General features: G+C 39.0%; 1 protein-coding gene across 2 annotated transcripts in view; it reads right to left on the reverse strand.

The window, feature by feature from the left end:
* Nucleotides 1–1,772: 1,772 nt before the first annotated feature.
* smoc2 (SPARC related modular calcium binding 2) overlaps nt 1,773–16,846 on the reverse strand; it is a 45,770-nt gene continuing 30,696 nt past the window's right edge. For both annotated transcript variants that reach the window (XM_022685116.2, XM_022685117.2), the window contains exons 9-13: nt 14,316–14,398; nt 6,405–6,504; nt 3,499–3,746; nt 2,848–2,885; nt 1,773–2,404 (exon numbers count right to left, since the gene is read on the reverse strand). In XM_022685116.2, coding sequence (XP_022540837.2) covers nt 2,381–2,404; nt 2,848–2,885; nt 3,499–3,746; nt 6,405–6,504; nt 14,316–14,398 — 493 coding nt within the window. In that variant the 3' untranslated portion in view covers nt 1,773–2,380. The remainder of the gene's footprint in view (nt 2,405–2,847; nt 2,886–3,498; nt 3,747–6,404; nt 6,505–14,315; nt 14,399–16,846) is intronic.

A 16,846-nucleotide genomic window follows, 5' to 3' on the forward strand; every position in this document is an offset into this window, starting at 1 on the left:
ATTTATATTCTTATTTATAAACGACTGCGTGACAAGAACGTGAGAACGTGAGAGTCGGATTTCTGCACAACACCTCTTCTTTTACTTTCTTTATTGTTTAATGGATGACAGTGTTTTCACACTGCAAACAATCCGGACCATGGTTCAGTTTCACACCTTTAGATTTTTTTTTCTGGCATAATTTTATAACTGTAGTAATTATCTGGCTAATCAATCAAGTTAAACTGCACCTGAACAGCTGTTTAACTCAAAGATGAGTAGCATATTTGATAGCTGGGTTGGATCAAGGTTGGATCATGTTCTTAGACATCCCAGGTTACAAAAAATAATTTCATTAATATATATATACCTCAACATGCCTTTTTGCAATCATTCAGTCCATTGTGGTTAATGCTAAAATCACTATTACAAACTATACAGCGGGCAAGACCTTCACTGTTTTTCACTTTTACCAGACGGATGGATATAGATGGATATACTTTAGAGTAGTCTGAGGTAATGAGGAAATACGTTTTGATGGGAGCCATGATGCTCCTGAACGCATCCCATCCGGGAGGAAGAAAAAAACACTGCCCACCCACACTAAACACTGATTGGCTGGCTCATAGAATCTTTGCAGAGAACAGGCCAATCAGAATGCGCTTCATGAATATGCATCATCTGTGTGCGTGTGCTAGATTCCAGGAGATTTCATCTGATTTTCAGGCATCTAGAAGTTATTATTGATATGCGGTAGACTCAATTTCCGGGAGACTTGGGACGTCTGCGTTTTTTACCACAAATGAATTGCTGTGGTGATCATTTGGGAAAAAAAGTGTAAAAAAAAGTTTATTATTTGCCCAAAGACACACCAGGCTGGTAAGAAGATGCATTTGTTAAGGAGCCTGCAGCTCACTCTGATATCTGAGGGGTGATGCTGGGGGTCTTTTGAGGCCTTAATTTGACCCCTTTAAGCCATCAGTGGCTAATCTCTCCTCTCTGTTCTGCAGGGGTGTTAGATTCAGGCAGATTTCTGGATAATCTCACCCCTGCAGGACATGTCTGATAATCACCAATCACACAGCGAGAGTGAGGGCCGGGGTCAGCGTCAGGTCAGCAGAGAGAGAGTGAGACTACAGGATTACACTAGAGTCTACAGGATTATACACTCTATATGATATCTATTCATATAGAAATTAAACGGTTACAAAATATGCTGAGTCCTGAGATAATCTGTGCTCATTTTGAGATGCATTTTTACACCTATAGTTGTTTTTCTCTGGGCCAAAACTGGAACTGGAACAGCATTTTCCAGGCTTTTAAACTAGAAAAGGGAAAATCCAAGCAGAAAAAAAATGCATTCAAGTACCCATATAGATCCATAGAATATAAAACACATTTTAGAGAACATTTCATTAAAAACATTAACTCTGAATCTGGAGAATCTGGAGAAATGCCTGTGTGTAAAGGACAGGCTGTATTGATTCTGTACTTAAAATCACTGCATTAGTAAACTGCCAGGGACTTTAAAGAAAACAGATAAACTTAAAACTGAAAAAAAGTGTTTTAATTACTTTATATATATTTACATTATATATACATTTACTTTTTTGAAATTGGGATTGTATTATTATTTTTTTAAAAATCTAAAAATGATGTGAAACTCTCTCATATCCACAGTTAACAACAACCTTTGTGGTTAAACACAATTAACCTGACTTAATGATAAATGATCAATCTATGCCGTTATACTAACGTCACTCTGTATTAATAAGACCAGATTATACTGTAGATTCAGTTAGAAGAGTTTTTTTATTACGAGCACAAAAATCCTTTTATCCAAACATTTCACAGAGAGGTCTTGATATATACAGTGTACAGGTACAAAACATACAGAGAAAAGTATAAAAGACGTCTTTATTATCTCTAATTAACACAAAGCATCTCCATTCTAAAGCCGTTCGATGATGATAGAAGAGTCAGAACCATCAGAACCATCAGTTCATGACCAGAGGAAGAGTCGACCAATACGTTCCTTTACAACCAGCCAACGGATCTGTCATCAGGTCCAAACAAAAAACACAACAAAAGAACAGAACAACACAAAACGACACAAAACGACAACTTTTACAACTCTGAAAAAATCGCATTTACCTTTTTTAGACTCAAGAAGGACACATACATTGTATGTGTTAAAGTATTAACGTTGTGTAAGGACATAAAAAAGCTAACTAACATCATTCACATGTTCAGCAGTCTGTTTAAATACCTTCCTTTTTCTACAAAAAAGTGAATTTACATTGTTTATCGTTTCCGTTTTAAAGTACAAAGTGCAAATACTATGGGTTTTCTCCGTCGCCGCGTGGTGGAGCAGAAACTCGGGTTAATCTCAGCTGCTGGATCAGCCTTGCTTCTTCGAGGTGTTCTGAAAAGAGAAAGAACAGGAAAATAATCAGTTCAGATTATTTAGTAATTCTGATTTTAAGACCTCTACTTAGTGTTACGTTCACACATTCACACATTACCCTGCACAACTGATCAGCTGTGAGTTACACAAATCTTTCACCAGGAGGAACACACAATACGATTTTCTGCTCTCCAAAGAACTGATGCTCAAAAGCTTAATAACCCACCCAACCTCCCACAACATCAAACGCATGAGTCCCTGGGGTAAAATCCTTTTTTTCTAATGCTGCTTCTGATATAATAAACAGAACTTAGGCTTTTTACATTTGCTAAACGATTACTATTGCTTATCACATTGTTGCATTGCTTTAGTCTTCACTTATCAGTATTTTTTTGTTAATTCCAGGGCTTACAGTGACACAGCAAACATTAAACATGGAAAGAAAACATTAATTCACTCACCAGTTTACTAGTAGTCAGGACTTCACTTGTTTTCGCTCCTGAAGTAAAGACAGTGAGAATGTGTTAAAAGCAAGTCAGAAGAACACAAACATACAAGCCCTGAATACACACACAATTACACATTTAACTGTTAGAAACAACCAAAAAAAGACACTCTACACACAGACACTCTAATCTGGTCAAACTGGTTAAAGTAGACGACTGGCTAAACTCTGGTCCAGTATAGGGTAGGTTTCTCTATTAATGTTTGATTAAGCTAGAAAACCAGTATGTCTGCCTCAAGGTTGGACATGTTGTTCATTTAGATCTGCTTTTCAGTGCTCCATGCTTGTCATGCTGTTTGACCAACTTGGTGATGCTGGTAATATTAGTATAGCTGGTCAACCAGCATGAAAAAGCATGACTATGCTGGTTGAGATGCATTACCAGCTTCAACAAGCCAGTCAATTAACATGACCAAGCTGATCATTTAGAATGAGCAGCAAGACCAGAATCATTAGGATAACCAGCAAGTATACACTATTCAACCAGCATAACCAGTATCATTAAGCTGACTGACTAGCATGCCTATAAATCAAATGTAACATCCACAATGTTGAATAGTGGATGACTACAAACGTGAGTGAATTAAGTTCATTTTCTTTTCCGTACCCTCTTCCTTCGTGACCCCGAGGCAGCCCATGAGCTCCAGCAGAGACAGCGCTTTGTCGTTGCTGATGTCGCAGTACTCCACAAACTTCTTCACGCACTTCTTAGGCTTGGACTTCTTGCGCAGCAAACGCTTAAAGGGCTTGATCTCTTTTTTGCCGATGTCGCCGCTCGAGTTCTTGTCCAGCTGACTGAAGTACCAGTGTACCACCCTCTCCTCCAGAGTGTGGTTGGGGTCGGGCTCAGGCATTCTGGGAGAAAAATATGAATTAATAATTAATAATCTGTTTAACACTGATGATGGTCAGACAGTTTTACAATGATTTACCAAAGCAAATGTGTCAAAAAATGCCAAAAAAGACTAGAATATCATTAAAATAAACTTGGAAATGCTCATATCTGTGTACATGTAAGTTGTGAAGTGTGAGTGAGGTTGAACACTGACCAACATGCTCATGGCAAGGCGAGGTGAATTACAGCAGTTTATAGCAGTTTAAGCGTGGTCTGATGGAAACAACATTTTGCATATATATCTGATAATAAATCTGATTGGCCAAAATGGGAAACTGGATTCAAGGCCTGGATTTAAAGACTGGTTAAAGAATATACTAAATGGGCCTCTATTTTCTATGGCACAAGATCACACGATATCCCGTATCGTTCAGCACAAGTTCAACTCTAGTTTATTTACATGTCCATCCTCCAAAAATGACATTTAATGAGAGTGTGATGTTCCTATTAAACAAAACATCCTACACTCTTTATCACTGTGTTCCTTTTGTCCTGAAGAACCAGACCAATGTAAGAATGATCCGAATAACATGAATAACATGAACACATCTGGAATTTGCTGTTTTGAGTGTTTGTGGTGGAACAGAAGATTTAATAAAACATCTGAACATTTCCTCTTTCAGAACCGACGCCAGAACTGCCACGATAGAGTTCATTTCACGCACTGTTTGGTTCAGAGCAGACTGACAGAGCTGCTCTTATGATCAAATTGATCAAAAAACAATAAAATGTAGACACTAGTAGATACTTTAAGTGGGGTAAACTCAAATTTATCTTCTGCAATATTACAAAATGCAGGAATTTTCAATGGACCAACACGTCATTATATTATTATTGTTATTATATTTCTACCTAATAAATACTGAAGTAAAATAAAATATATTCAGAAGACATTATAATGTTAATAATGTTAATCTCCCTCTGGTGTAAATATGTCACAGAAAAAGAGAACATGGAAAAATCTCCTTCCAGATCAAGCAGCTTATAGCATAACATTTATCATTTAATTTGCATTATGTTTTATTATGCATTATGCAAATCCTGTGATATATATATATATATATATAGTATATTTGTACATTGCAACAATGATCATGAACTATTCTGATACGCTGTGATGCTGTAAAACTTTTTTATAGCGTATAATATAAACTATATTTGTGTTATTTTGCCATACACTTCTAAAGTAATTAAGTAAATATAAATACAGTAAGTATAGACTGATTCTGCACTTTCAACCTGCTATAAAATGACAAAAATGATGCTTTAATCTATTTCAAATGTTTTGAATTGACTTTATTTAAATGTGTTAAACAGCTGCACATTAATAAAACTTGAGATCATAAAACAGCTGCTTACATAAGATGATATAAACCAGCGATTGCGCTGATATAACACATTTTATTCCTGTGCAACTGTTTGACATATTGAACTCATGAATCTTCTCTCTTTTGTGTGTGTGTGTGTGTGTATTGTGATCAGTTCTTCATTCGGCCCTGCTCTCTGCTGTATATGGGCAGCATTTCAGACTGAAATACACAGAAAATATAGTGTAGTTTCTATCTGGAGTTATGTTTAAAATACCTCTGTAGATCACCATTAGCTTGCTTAATGTTTTGATGGCAATACTTTAGTCTTTTGTTCTCTATTTAAACCTACCCCTCACCCTGATATTAAATGGTGTAAATTGGCTCAGGATCATGGGAAGTCTATAGTGTCCAGAAAAGGCTTTTTACATGGTTTTGGAGCATAGCTGTGAGGACTTTAGATTAGATTTAGTGAGAAAAGTATTTATTAGTGAGGTCAGGATGATGAAGCCCATAACTTCACAGTTCCACTGCTCCACAGCTCAATGCTTCTGCTCCAGAGAGTCCTATTCTATTGGCAATACTTTTATATGTGGGCTAGAAAATCTGCCTGTGGACATTTGGACATCTGTGGCGGCAATGGGTGTAACTTACCGTACCTAACATGATCTTTCACCAGGAGGAACACACACTGAGTCTGTCTGCTCTCGTCTTTTGTATTTATTGTATTTATTGTAGTGTTATAGTTTTATGTTGCACTATCGTTACACTTTTGCACTTTATGTTTTTCTATTGTATTATTGTTCCATATTGCACCATGGTTTTGGAGGATCGTAATTTCATTACACTGTGTTCCTGTACTCTGATATATATATATATATATATATATATATATATATATATATATATATATATATATATATATGTAATGAGAATAAAAGCCTCTTGACATGAAATCACATACTCTTCCAAAATACAAAATAAGGTTGACCTCTAAGAAATGTGATATAAGTAATCTGTGTGCTGATTTTCAGCCAAAACACAGAAGATAAAAATGTAAAAAAAAAAATAAAATACAGATAAGATGTTGTTGTAAGATTTCGTTTTTTAAAAACAGGAAAAGACAGTGAGAAATAGTGAGAACCTGGCCTTATACATGTAGATCTTTACTCAACTCATACATCCCTGTCCTACACACGAAAAGCAGGTGCTTTTTTGCCTCAGTATTAAAGGGTTAAACAGCTGAGGTTCACTGCTCTTTAAAAACGTCACATAAACATTTCATGACCAAACGCACAGACGTCTGTTTACCTGCCAGCAGCAGCTGGATCCGTGACTGCGTGCACCATGTCTGTAGAAAGCGCATCCAAAACACTGGTCAGAAACTCCGTCTTCTTGGCTCCAGGACATCCTGCAAATCAGAGAGAAATAACTTCAGTCAAATCAATGATCAATAATCTCTGTTTAATAAATGCTTATTGTGGGTGCAGTCTTGTTTTTGGTGAAAAGGAAAAAAAACTGTACTTTAAATATTTTTTTTACACATTTTGACATGGTGAAAACATCATAGGTGGGCCAGTCGGGTATAAAATAACAGGTGGTGTGTTTGGGTTTAACAGCAGCGCCACATAAAGCCAACGGAGACCCGCTGAGGCCACGCCTTCCATCGTGTGAGAGGAAGAAGACACCTGCCAATCATTCTGAGCAGGTTTATAGACACAGGTAGCAACAGCTGAGTGAAGCTGGAAAATCAGTAAACAGATAAAGAAGCCACTTTGTATCTTCACATTGTATTCAATAGTATAATTTGCCGTTTGGCTTTTGCTAAAGAATGCTGCATTCTCACATCTCACATTCTTCACCTGGACAGTTCTAGCCAGATGCTGCAGGTCATGATCATTTCCACCTACTGCACTGTCCACTGTAGGTGATAATATCTTCTATGATGTACAGTATTCCTGGTACCCATGTGACACTGTGGATTGAGGAATGTTAAATAAATACCTGCACAAATGTAATTAAAATTGAAATGGTCCATCTATCTACACCCATTAACAGGCCTTATCATTAGCAGAAAACCTGAAGATCGAGTTAAATTTTGGCCTTTTCCACAACACCATTACGATTACATTTGGGTGGGTGTAGTCTAACAAAAGCACATTTCTGGAGATTTAAAAAAAAACACTGCCTTTACTACAAAGCCTATAGAAGAACACACTCAGTCAGAATAATCTCCAAACTTTAGATGTGTGGAAGTTTGAGCGGTTAGGCTGGAGGAGGATCTCCTGCAGACGGTCAGAGAAAACAAGCGTCAATATAGAAATGAGGGATTTAAGAACTCCTCAATAGCCCCGACCCTAATAACAGTAATGGAGAGCACGGCTGTATAATGGAAATGGCTCAGAGCCCAAGGGTGGGGTAGGAGCTTACAACTTCAGGAGACAGATTCCTCCTGAAGCTTTTCCTTTTTCTCACAGCCATCAATCTTCTCACTTCCATTTAACTCTTAATATAATACCATTCAATAGTTTCGTGTTTTCGATTAATGGGAAAAACATCAAACCTAAAAAAATAAAAAGGTAAAAAAAAGGCATGGTTCTCAAAGTATTTGAGCCTGGAATAGAATATATGCTTTATTGAAAGCAAAAATGAGTATTTAAAGATTATCTTTAACGGTCAGGACCAAAAACGGCCACCACAGAGCAGCTATTATTATTATTATTATTATTATTATTATTATTATTATTATTATTATTATTATTATTATTTGTGTGGTTATTCTCAGCACTGCATTTATAGTGAGTGGCTCAGTTACAGAACAGTGACACTGTATTAAATCTCTCAATGTCCTCCACTCTATTACACACTCATAAAGTAAAGTCAGTGATAGAATCTCATCTGTTGCTGCAGTTTGTGTTGGTCATTCTCTAGTCCAACATCAGTAGTCAAAGGTGGTTGGACATTTCTGATTAGTGGACTATATTCTCAGTCCAGCGGTGACACTGAACTGTTTAAAAACTACAGCAGCACTGCTGTATTTGTATCTGATCCACTCCTAAAATCAGCACAACACACACTAACACACCACCATCACCATTAAAATGTTATACTTTATCTGTGTATATTCAGCCATGTGTATAGCCCACCCATCACTCAGAGGACTAAATGTGTGTGGGAGGAGGGAAGAGGGTGAAGTCATGAGTGTTTATGGCCAAACCCCAAGGCCAGATTGTCCTGTGCTGGAGATAATTGCACAGCACAGCGCTCTCCAACAGGTGTGTGATGCAGACTGCGGCAGATTCTCCAGTAAACACACCTCTGAGACCCAAGTGGAGAGATGTAAAAGAGGCAGAGAGGTTTAGTAGAGCAGGACAGTGGAGGAGCTTCACAGAGTCTCGATGCTGCGAGGCTTTACGGCTCAGAGCACGAGCTCAAGTCTGTTCTCACGGGCTGAGGTCCAATAAAAGATCTCGCCCACCTGTTCATGTGGGAGTTGTGGCTGCATTCTTCCTACTGTCTGAAAAAACAAAAAGATGCAGTCACTCCCTCACAATGAAAATCTTTTCACCCAATACTCCGAGCTTTACGTGCCTTCAGCCAAGAGCTCTCGACTGTAAATCCTCAACAGCTTCAGATTCAGCTTTAGAGTTCAGGCGAGTTTGCACTCCCCGTGCTGAGGTTATAATGAAAAAGTAAAGCTATGACTTTCAGTACTAAGAATTCTTTAGTAAAGTGGCTCTTTTGCCACTATAGGGGTGATGGAACATCATGGTATACTGAAGGGCATTAGGCCCATGTGAACAAGCATCAGTTGCCAACAAAACATCTAAATACAGTAGGTTACTAAATATATTTATGTATAGAACCATGACTCTTGTAGAACCCATTGGACACCTAAATGATTCCTTGTCTGGTATAACATCAAGGTGTATGGGAAAGAACCAATGAACCAGCTCTGTCTTCACATTTCCATAATCCTACCATTGAACCTCTACCAATGACCCAGTCTTATCTACACATTCATTTCTATACCACTACCAATGAACCAGCCCTATCTACCCATTCATCCCCATACCCCTACCAATGAACCAGCCCAGTTTCCTTTAGGTATATTCCAACCAATGAACCAGCCCTATCTACCTATTCATTTCCACTCCTCTACCAATGAACCAGCCTTGTCTGCCCATTCATCCCCATACCCCTACCAATGAACCAGCCCAGTTTCCTTTAGGTATATTCCAACCAATAAACCAACCAACCAACCCTATCTACCCTATTAATTTCCACACCTCTTACTAATGAACCAGACCCATCTACTCATTCATCCCCATACCTCTACCAATGACCTAGCCCTATCTACCCATTCATCTCCACACCTTTACCAATGACCCAGCCTTGTCTCCTCATTCTCATTCTCTTACCAATGTATATTAGCCTGTGTGTGTGTGTGTATATATGGTGTAATGTGTAAGAGCCTTGAATGTAATTCTGTTAGCACGCATGGAGTAAGACCATGTCAGCAGTCTGAAAGTGAAAGCTAAGCCTTCGTGCCCTGATCTGCTCTTGGTCTCCCTCGGGACAGAGCTGGGCAAACACCCCTCCACTCACTGCAGCTGAACTTTCAACACTACTGCCCCCATTCTCCTTCTAAAGCTCTCATCACCGTCCCCACAGCTATAACACACCTATACACACAGTTACACATTACACACACTCCCCACTGCACTGTGAGACACAAGTGTGTAACCAGAATACACTAACGCCACTAACGGCTGCTCCTGCCCAGTGAAGCAGCGCTGCGTCTGAACCAGTGGCAGAGAACCTGTTCACCAGGAGGACTTACTGACATGCTGGTATGTTTTGTATGTGGCTCAGTGTTTGTGTGTGTGTGTGTGTGTGTGTAATGCACACAGCTGGGCTTTGCAAAGCAGAACCACTGGTGACCTAAAGCAAATGCCAACTGAATAGGACAGCAATACAGTAAAATACAGTACACAACATCAAATAATAAAACTTTATTTGTAAGTTACATACATAAGGACTTCACAACACCTGTATAAACACTGAATAGTGTATATGAAAAGCAGTGCTTAAATATTACCAACATACAATGTGGATGTTTGGAAGACAAAAGATGAATCTAATTTTTTTTGTACTTTAATGTGCTACAGTAGAAATGTGCAGATCAGCAGGATGGCTGCTGTGGTATCTTAGATGGTTGCTATGTGATTTCTATGCATTTGCGAAAGGTAGGTGGTTGCAACGTTTTGCAGTGGCAAAAAAATATGCTATGGTGTTTCTAAGCAGTTGCTTTGGTTTGCCTGATGTTTGTTATTGTAGATGTTAGTTAGTTTTATATACAGTATATATATATATATATATATATATAGCATGGCCAATTTTGCTCTAAATTTCACACAGTTTTTCACATTCCAAAAAAAAGACACATGCACACATGATTTAAAATTGAATACACTTCAGCTATAATACACTAAATTTTAGAAAAGTCTTGATGTGCAGCTGCTGGTACCCAGTGCCCCCCGGTAGCCCTCAGCGGCCCCCATGCCCCGCAATCAACCAGCCATGACCATTAGATCTGCTCTCTGCACGGCACCTGCGCATGAGCTACTGGCAAGACAGACGGCTGCATAAACACAGACACACACACACACACATGCAGACGCACAGACACACACACATGCACTGGAAACAGAGGGGCTCTGTTCATTAACACCCGCCGTTAATAACATGTTTATGAAGGAATGCAGCGGGGAAAGCCCAGAGCCAAACTATGGCGTTAGCCAGACAGATCCAGTATCGTGTAGCTAACAGCATGTCTGTCCAGAGTCTCAATGAGAGAAACTCAAATTCTCTACTAACTAGAAATGTCTTTTTGATATTTATACAAACTCATGAGACCATTTAGCTTAAAGTTTTAATATTCTGATAGTTAAACAACCAATTCAACCCTGTACATGGAGTCATAAATGCTGAAAATCAACTTATGATGCCGGTAGGTAGACATCTTTTCCAATGACATCCATGCACGAATGACAATGACCGTGTACTATTTAACATTTTAAGACATGCTTACCAGTGGTTTAGTGGTTAGCGTGTTCGCCTACCAGCACTGGGGTCTTGGGTTCAATACCCTATCTGGATAGACTTTCCGTATTCCCTGTGTATAGGTAGGTTTAATACCACAGTCTAAAAACATGGAGATCAGTTATATTGGATATTCTAAAATTACCCAAAGAAATACTCTAAATTGATCGGGTGTGTGTGTTATGTGTGGTAAGTGTGTAAATGTATGTATGACTGTGAGTCCAGATATAAATCCAGGTGGACGGTTGTTTTCGGTTGAGAGTACGCTGCGAGCTATTGGCTGCCGCTTCTCACCAGTGTATGGATGAGTGCTGAGTATAAATGGTTGTGTGTAAAAACGTGATTATAAAGTGTGTTATATAAGCGTAACTTCAAACATGTTTGCAGAAAAATTGGACAAAATAACATTTAAAACTGTTACTGACAGTAAGAGTGTGAAAATAAGTGCAAGAGGCCGTGTTAAAGAAAAACGGCTGCTGCACAAGAATAATGAGCTTTGTTCTTTCTTCTCCTGTAACTCCTCAAACCACTCGTGATGTCAGAGTTCTCGCACTACTGATGGAGCAGATGGAGAGCACAAGCATGATGTCATAATTATGCACGAACACTCTCTCACTAATGAACCTAAAGCCTGTTTTATACCCTCGTCTTGTTTAAGAGTGCCACAGTTAATCCCATTAGCTGTGAGGAACACTAAAGGCCAATTTTCTTCAGTGGGTAATTATGGCGGGTTTTGGAAAGAGATTTTTATAAGAAAAAAAAATCTTAGAAAAAGCTCATAATCAAACTCAGGCCCACTTCGGCCTAATTTTCAACCCCCCCCCACATTGCATTCTTCCTCTCCTTTCTGCCCCTGATACTCATCCATCCACCCCAGTCCTCCCTCCTTCAAGTTATCTCCTCTAATCTCTTCTATCGCTCATCTCCGCTGCGACCTAATCTGCTCACCTTTGCCACTTGTCCACTGGAAGGTCGCGGGAACTTTTAAGGGGTGGGAGATACACTCACTCACACACACACACACACACACATAGGGCAGAACTGCATATTTATATTTTATATTATATATTGCTGATAACAGTCTGGATGGTCCTTCTCGTCTAGGGTCCAAATGCTTTACATTCATTTCTCTGGAATATTGATTCATCTGAACACAATATCCACACTATATAGCCCTGGAGACTCCATTAAAAATGATGAGTTTCTGAGATTTTACCTCTGGAATATAATCAAGAGGAAGATGGATGATCACAAACCATCAAACCACCAAACTGAACTGCTTGAATTTTTACACCAGGAGTAAAGCAGCATAAAGTTATCCAAAAGCAGTGTGTAAGACTGGTGGAGGAGAACATGATGCCAAGATGCATGAAAAAAAACTGTGATTAAAAACCAAACAGGATTATTCCACCAAATATTGATTATTTCTGAACTCTTAAAACTTTATGAATATAAACAGGTTTTCTTTGCATTATTTTAGGTCTGATTTTACATTAGTCAAGCTCCAGCAAAAAGCACCCAACAATGGCATGGTTATAAATATGTCCCACTGAATTATGCATATTTTCCCATAAACTCTTCCTATTTAATGCCTCTAAGCTCTTGGCCTGTAAAGTAGGCGCTGGAGCCCGCAGGTACACCTGGACGGCTGTTAGTAATGAGGTGATAAGCATGCTGGTGTGAGAGGCTTTATTTCAGCAGGATTTACATAATCCATTTGTCAAAAACTAACCACACAGGAGGCATTGCACCATCATCAACTGTAATGGGGGCGGTGGTGCACGCCAGCAAATACTACACACAGCTGCATATCTGCACACACACACACACTCTCTGTATCACACACAGCAGAACACATTGGAAGCAGGCATCAGGGTGTGAAACTCAGTCAAGCATTAGTAGCAGAAATCTGAGAGAACAGGGCTATAAAGAACAGAACACAAGTGTTTTCTATTATTCACAAATTATTACCCACCAATTACTGCAACGTCAGTGTGGCCAATGGAGAGTTGGACACACACATTCAAAGGCTTGATTTTAATGCATTCTTAAAATAATAAATAAAAAACAAACGTAAAATTAGGCCTGTCACAATAATCACGATATTATCTTATTGAATAATATATGAACATGACCTCAATAATGTTTGCTGATCATAATATAATACTTCGGGCCCTATGTCACACCCTGCGCAAGGCGCATCATGAAGCTCATTGCTACCTTACACTCTGCAAACACTCATTTTCACGCCTTGAGCCTGCGTCATTTAAACAGCAATGGAGTATACAAATACTGTATATCTACACTGATGGGTTTGGTGTGGAAGTCTGGAAGTGAGGTGTGTCCAGGTAAATTTCTGGCATGTTGCCAGAAAATCTTGGTAACAGGAAACAAAGGTGCACCACTGACAGATTTAAACCCTGATATCAGTCAACCATCAGATGTTTATTTCTACCAAGGCAACGCAGGTGTACCGCACACGCTCAGCCAAGCTTACACACCCCGCTCATTACACACATATGGACACACTGCCATGTACAAGCCCAACTTTTACATCTTATAATAAACAGAATACTAAATAAAATATCATTCCTGTTACTTCACAGCGTCAAAAAATCTATTTCCTCTGCTGAGAAGCGCAGAAGCTCTTGGTATCTTAGGAGCCTCATCTTAACACTGATCAAGCAGCTTTTAAATTAATATTAAAAAAGTCTTTATACATCCACATAGTTCTAAAACATGCAGCTGTATAGCAGCACCAGTAATAGAAGCAGTCCTACTGTCTGCAATCAAATAAAAGTCAAACAAAAATGGAAACACTCTATTTTTAATTTATATTGTGCATTATCCATACTGTCTCAAGCTTTTCTGATTTGGAATGCATTAATTCTCCAGGTTTAGCTGTTTTACAAAAAAGTGTTTTCTAGCTTTGATTTCTGCAAAAGGGGGATTTACTAAATCCTGACTCCTGACTCAGTAAGTTTTCTAGCAACACCGATTCCCTGCAGATCTCAGAGTAGGTACCAGTAACCACATATAAACAGAGCATTGTGTCTGTGCTGATGAGAAGTACTGAGCGGTAAAGTCAGGGAACAATAAGTAAACCTCAGCACTCACCCTGCAGATGTCTGCTCCTGTACAGGTTTTTGGTTTTGTTAGGATGGGCTCTCGCATTGCCGTCACACTTTGGCTGCTCGTATCTGTGGGGAGAGAAGAACACAAAGCGTTATTGTTTCCAGAGTAAAACCCAATGAAGGAGCATTATGCTAAAAATCCACAGACAGTGTTGAAATGAAATCCAGGAGTCTGACCCTTTTCAGTTGTTGTTGTTTTTCTTCCCCCTTATGGTGAAATAACACAGCTATGCAAACCTCAGGCTAAGGCTAAAGCTTATTAAAACACGCAGATGCCACCCACTGATCTGAAATCAGTTCCAGTTGCAGCTTAGGCCTCGGGGAAACAATACACTCAACATGCTCTATTGGACTCTATTGGACTCTATTGGACTCTTACTTCAGACCACATCCCATTGTGAGAGTAGAAGCTGGTTGATTGAGACTTCAACAACGCTTTTAATGCAGGACGTCTGTTTTACATTATAAAGAAAAGTTGGTAGAACTGTAACTGGTGTAGCACAACAATTAGTCACATCTATTATAGAATGCCACAGAATCAATTAAAATTTCCATACAGAATCGAATCCCGGTGATGCAGCTTGCCATCAGCTGCCGGAGCCCCGAGAGAGCACAGTTGTTGGTCTTGCTGTTTCTCTCTGAGTGGGTACAGTAGAGTAGATGGCACTCTTTTGCTCTTTCTACTCATCACTCCTAGGGTGATGTGGATCAGCACAAGGCTGCATCTGTGAGCTGATGTATCAGAACCACCAGAGTCGCTGCGCTTTTCTCAGAAGATGCTGTGATGCTACTTGGCCATTTACAGTTATACAGCTGAGCAACAGCAAAGTATTCCATACCACATTTTTGCATATTGTTTGAGTATAAAGTGCTTAATTGGAGGTTGTTGGCAGCAATCGGGATCATTTCACCTGAAAAAAACAATGCATTGCCTTCCGATTGGCACAGTCATCTGAGTGTGGGTTCTATCATCTACATATTACCAGTTCAATTCAGTATACAGAGATAACAATATCAGAGATAAAAGATCTGAATCTGTTGCTGCACAGTTTACAGTGTAGATCATCGTCTAATCTATCCTTCATCAGCTGCTCAAAGAATGGATGTTAGTATTTCTGGTTGATGGACTTTTATTGTTTCTTGAGGTTCTAAGTATTGAAGAACAGGGTGATACCAGGATATTAAAGTATACAGAGAAACAGATATTTTTTTATTGTCTAACATACTTGTGGTTTGTAAAGCATCATTGGTAGAACATGGAGTGAAATTGAGGAGAAAGAAGCAGAAACACTGCAAAAAAAAAAAACATTGGCAAAAACTAGACAAAATATATGTAAATTGAGACATAAATGCTTAAATTAAGCAAATAAATCTGCCAATTGGGTGAGCAAAATTTTCTTAGTAAGATTTCTCTAAATAAGCAATCACAATGTGATAAAATGAGTGAAGTAAGTCAAATTAAATCAAACAAAAATTCCTTATTTTCTGGCTTAAATTTGTACACAAGAATCAGAGTAACTTCACTGGTGACTTTTCGTGCTTATTTTAAGTTCAAAACGCTTTAAACAAAGTGAAAATTCTAAGTAAGACTGAATAAGGATCATTATTCATAAAATAAGTGAAATAATCTCACACTTACTCAATGCTTATAAGGCAACTATTCTTATCCGAGAATAACATTAGATAATTTTACTTTAAGATTTAGTTTTTTTGCAGTGAATACTAATAAAGATTGGGAGCATGAGACAGAGACTTATTCATAACTCCAACAAGTTCCAGTCGCTGCTGGAAAACCCAGCCAAGCCAGACCCAGAATGAGAGAGAAGAGAGAGACAGACAGAGAGAGAGAGAGAGAGAGAGAGAGAGAAAGACAGAGAGAGAGAGAGAAAAGCAGAAGCACTAGGTGCACTAATGTGGAGTCTGGCGCTCTGCCTGGGGCTTTGTTAACTCGATACTGCAGCGAGCACTGCTTCACAGTTCACAGCAGTGCTCCACAACTCTCCTGTGCCTCGTTACACAAGGACCTCTCAGCCACACAATCAGCTTCCCCCCCCCCCCCCCCCCGCTAAGTGCCACTGACCCCTGGCACACTCGCAAACTGCCCTACAACTATTTAGCTTAAATTTACTCCACTGAGAATCAAAAAGCTGCTGTTCTTAGAGGCATAGAAGCCATAATAACGTTAACAAGGTAGGGCCAAGTACCGGACCCTGAGGAACCCCACAACCCTGATTTTGGACCACACTGTGATTTGAATAATGGACCGTGCCCCGGGAGTATATATATTAGATGTACTACAAGAGAAGAGGTTGACTTACATCAACCGTTTTAAAAGGTAATAAGGAGGTTTCCTCTTTCAGCACTCAAGACGTTCTCCTGCAGGAAGCCAAAAGGTAAGGTCCGTTTATAATAACAGCAAGAGCCGTGAGTGATATGTGATTTGTCTTGGAAGACATCAAAGGCCGTGAAAAATAATAGTAATAATACTAGTAAAGTGATTTAGAAGTCCAAATA

The sequence above is a fragment of the Astyanax mexicanus genome, chromosome 7 (genome assembly GCF_023375975.1).
Source record: "Astyanax mexicanus isolate ESR-SI-001 chromosome 7, AstMex3_surface, whole genome shotgun sequence".
NCBI lineage: Eukaryota > Metazoa > Chordata > Actinopteri > Characiformes > Acestrorhamphidae > Astyanax > Astyanax mexicanus.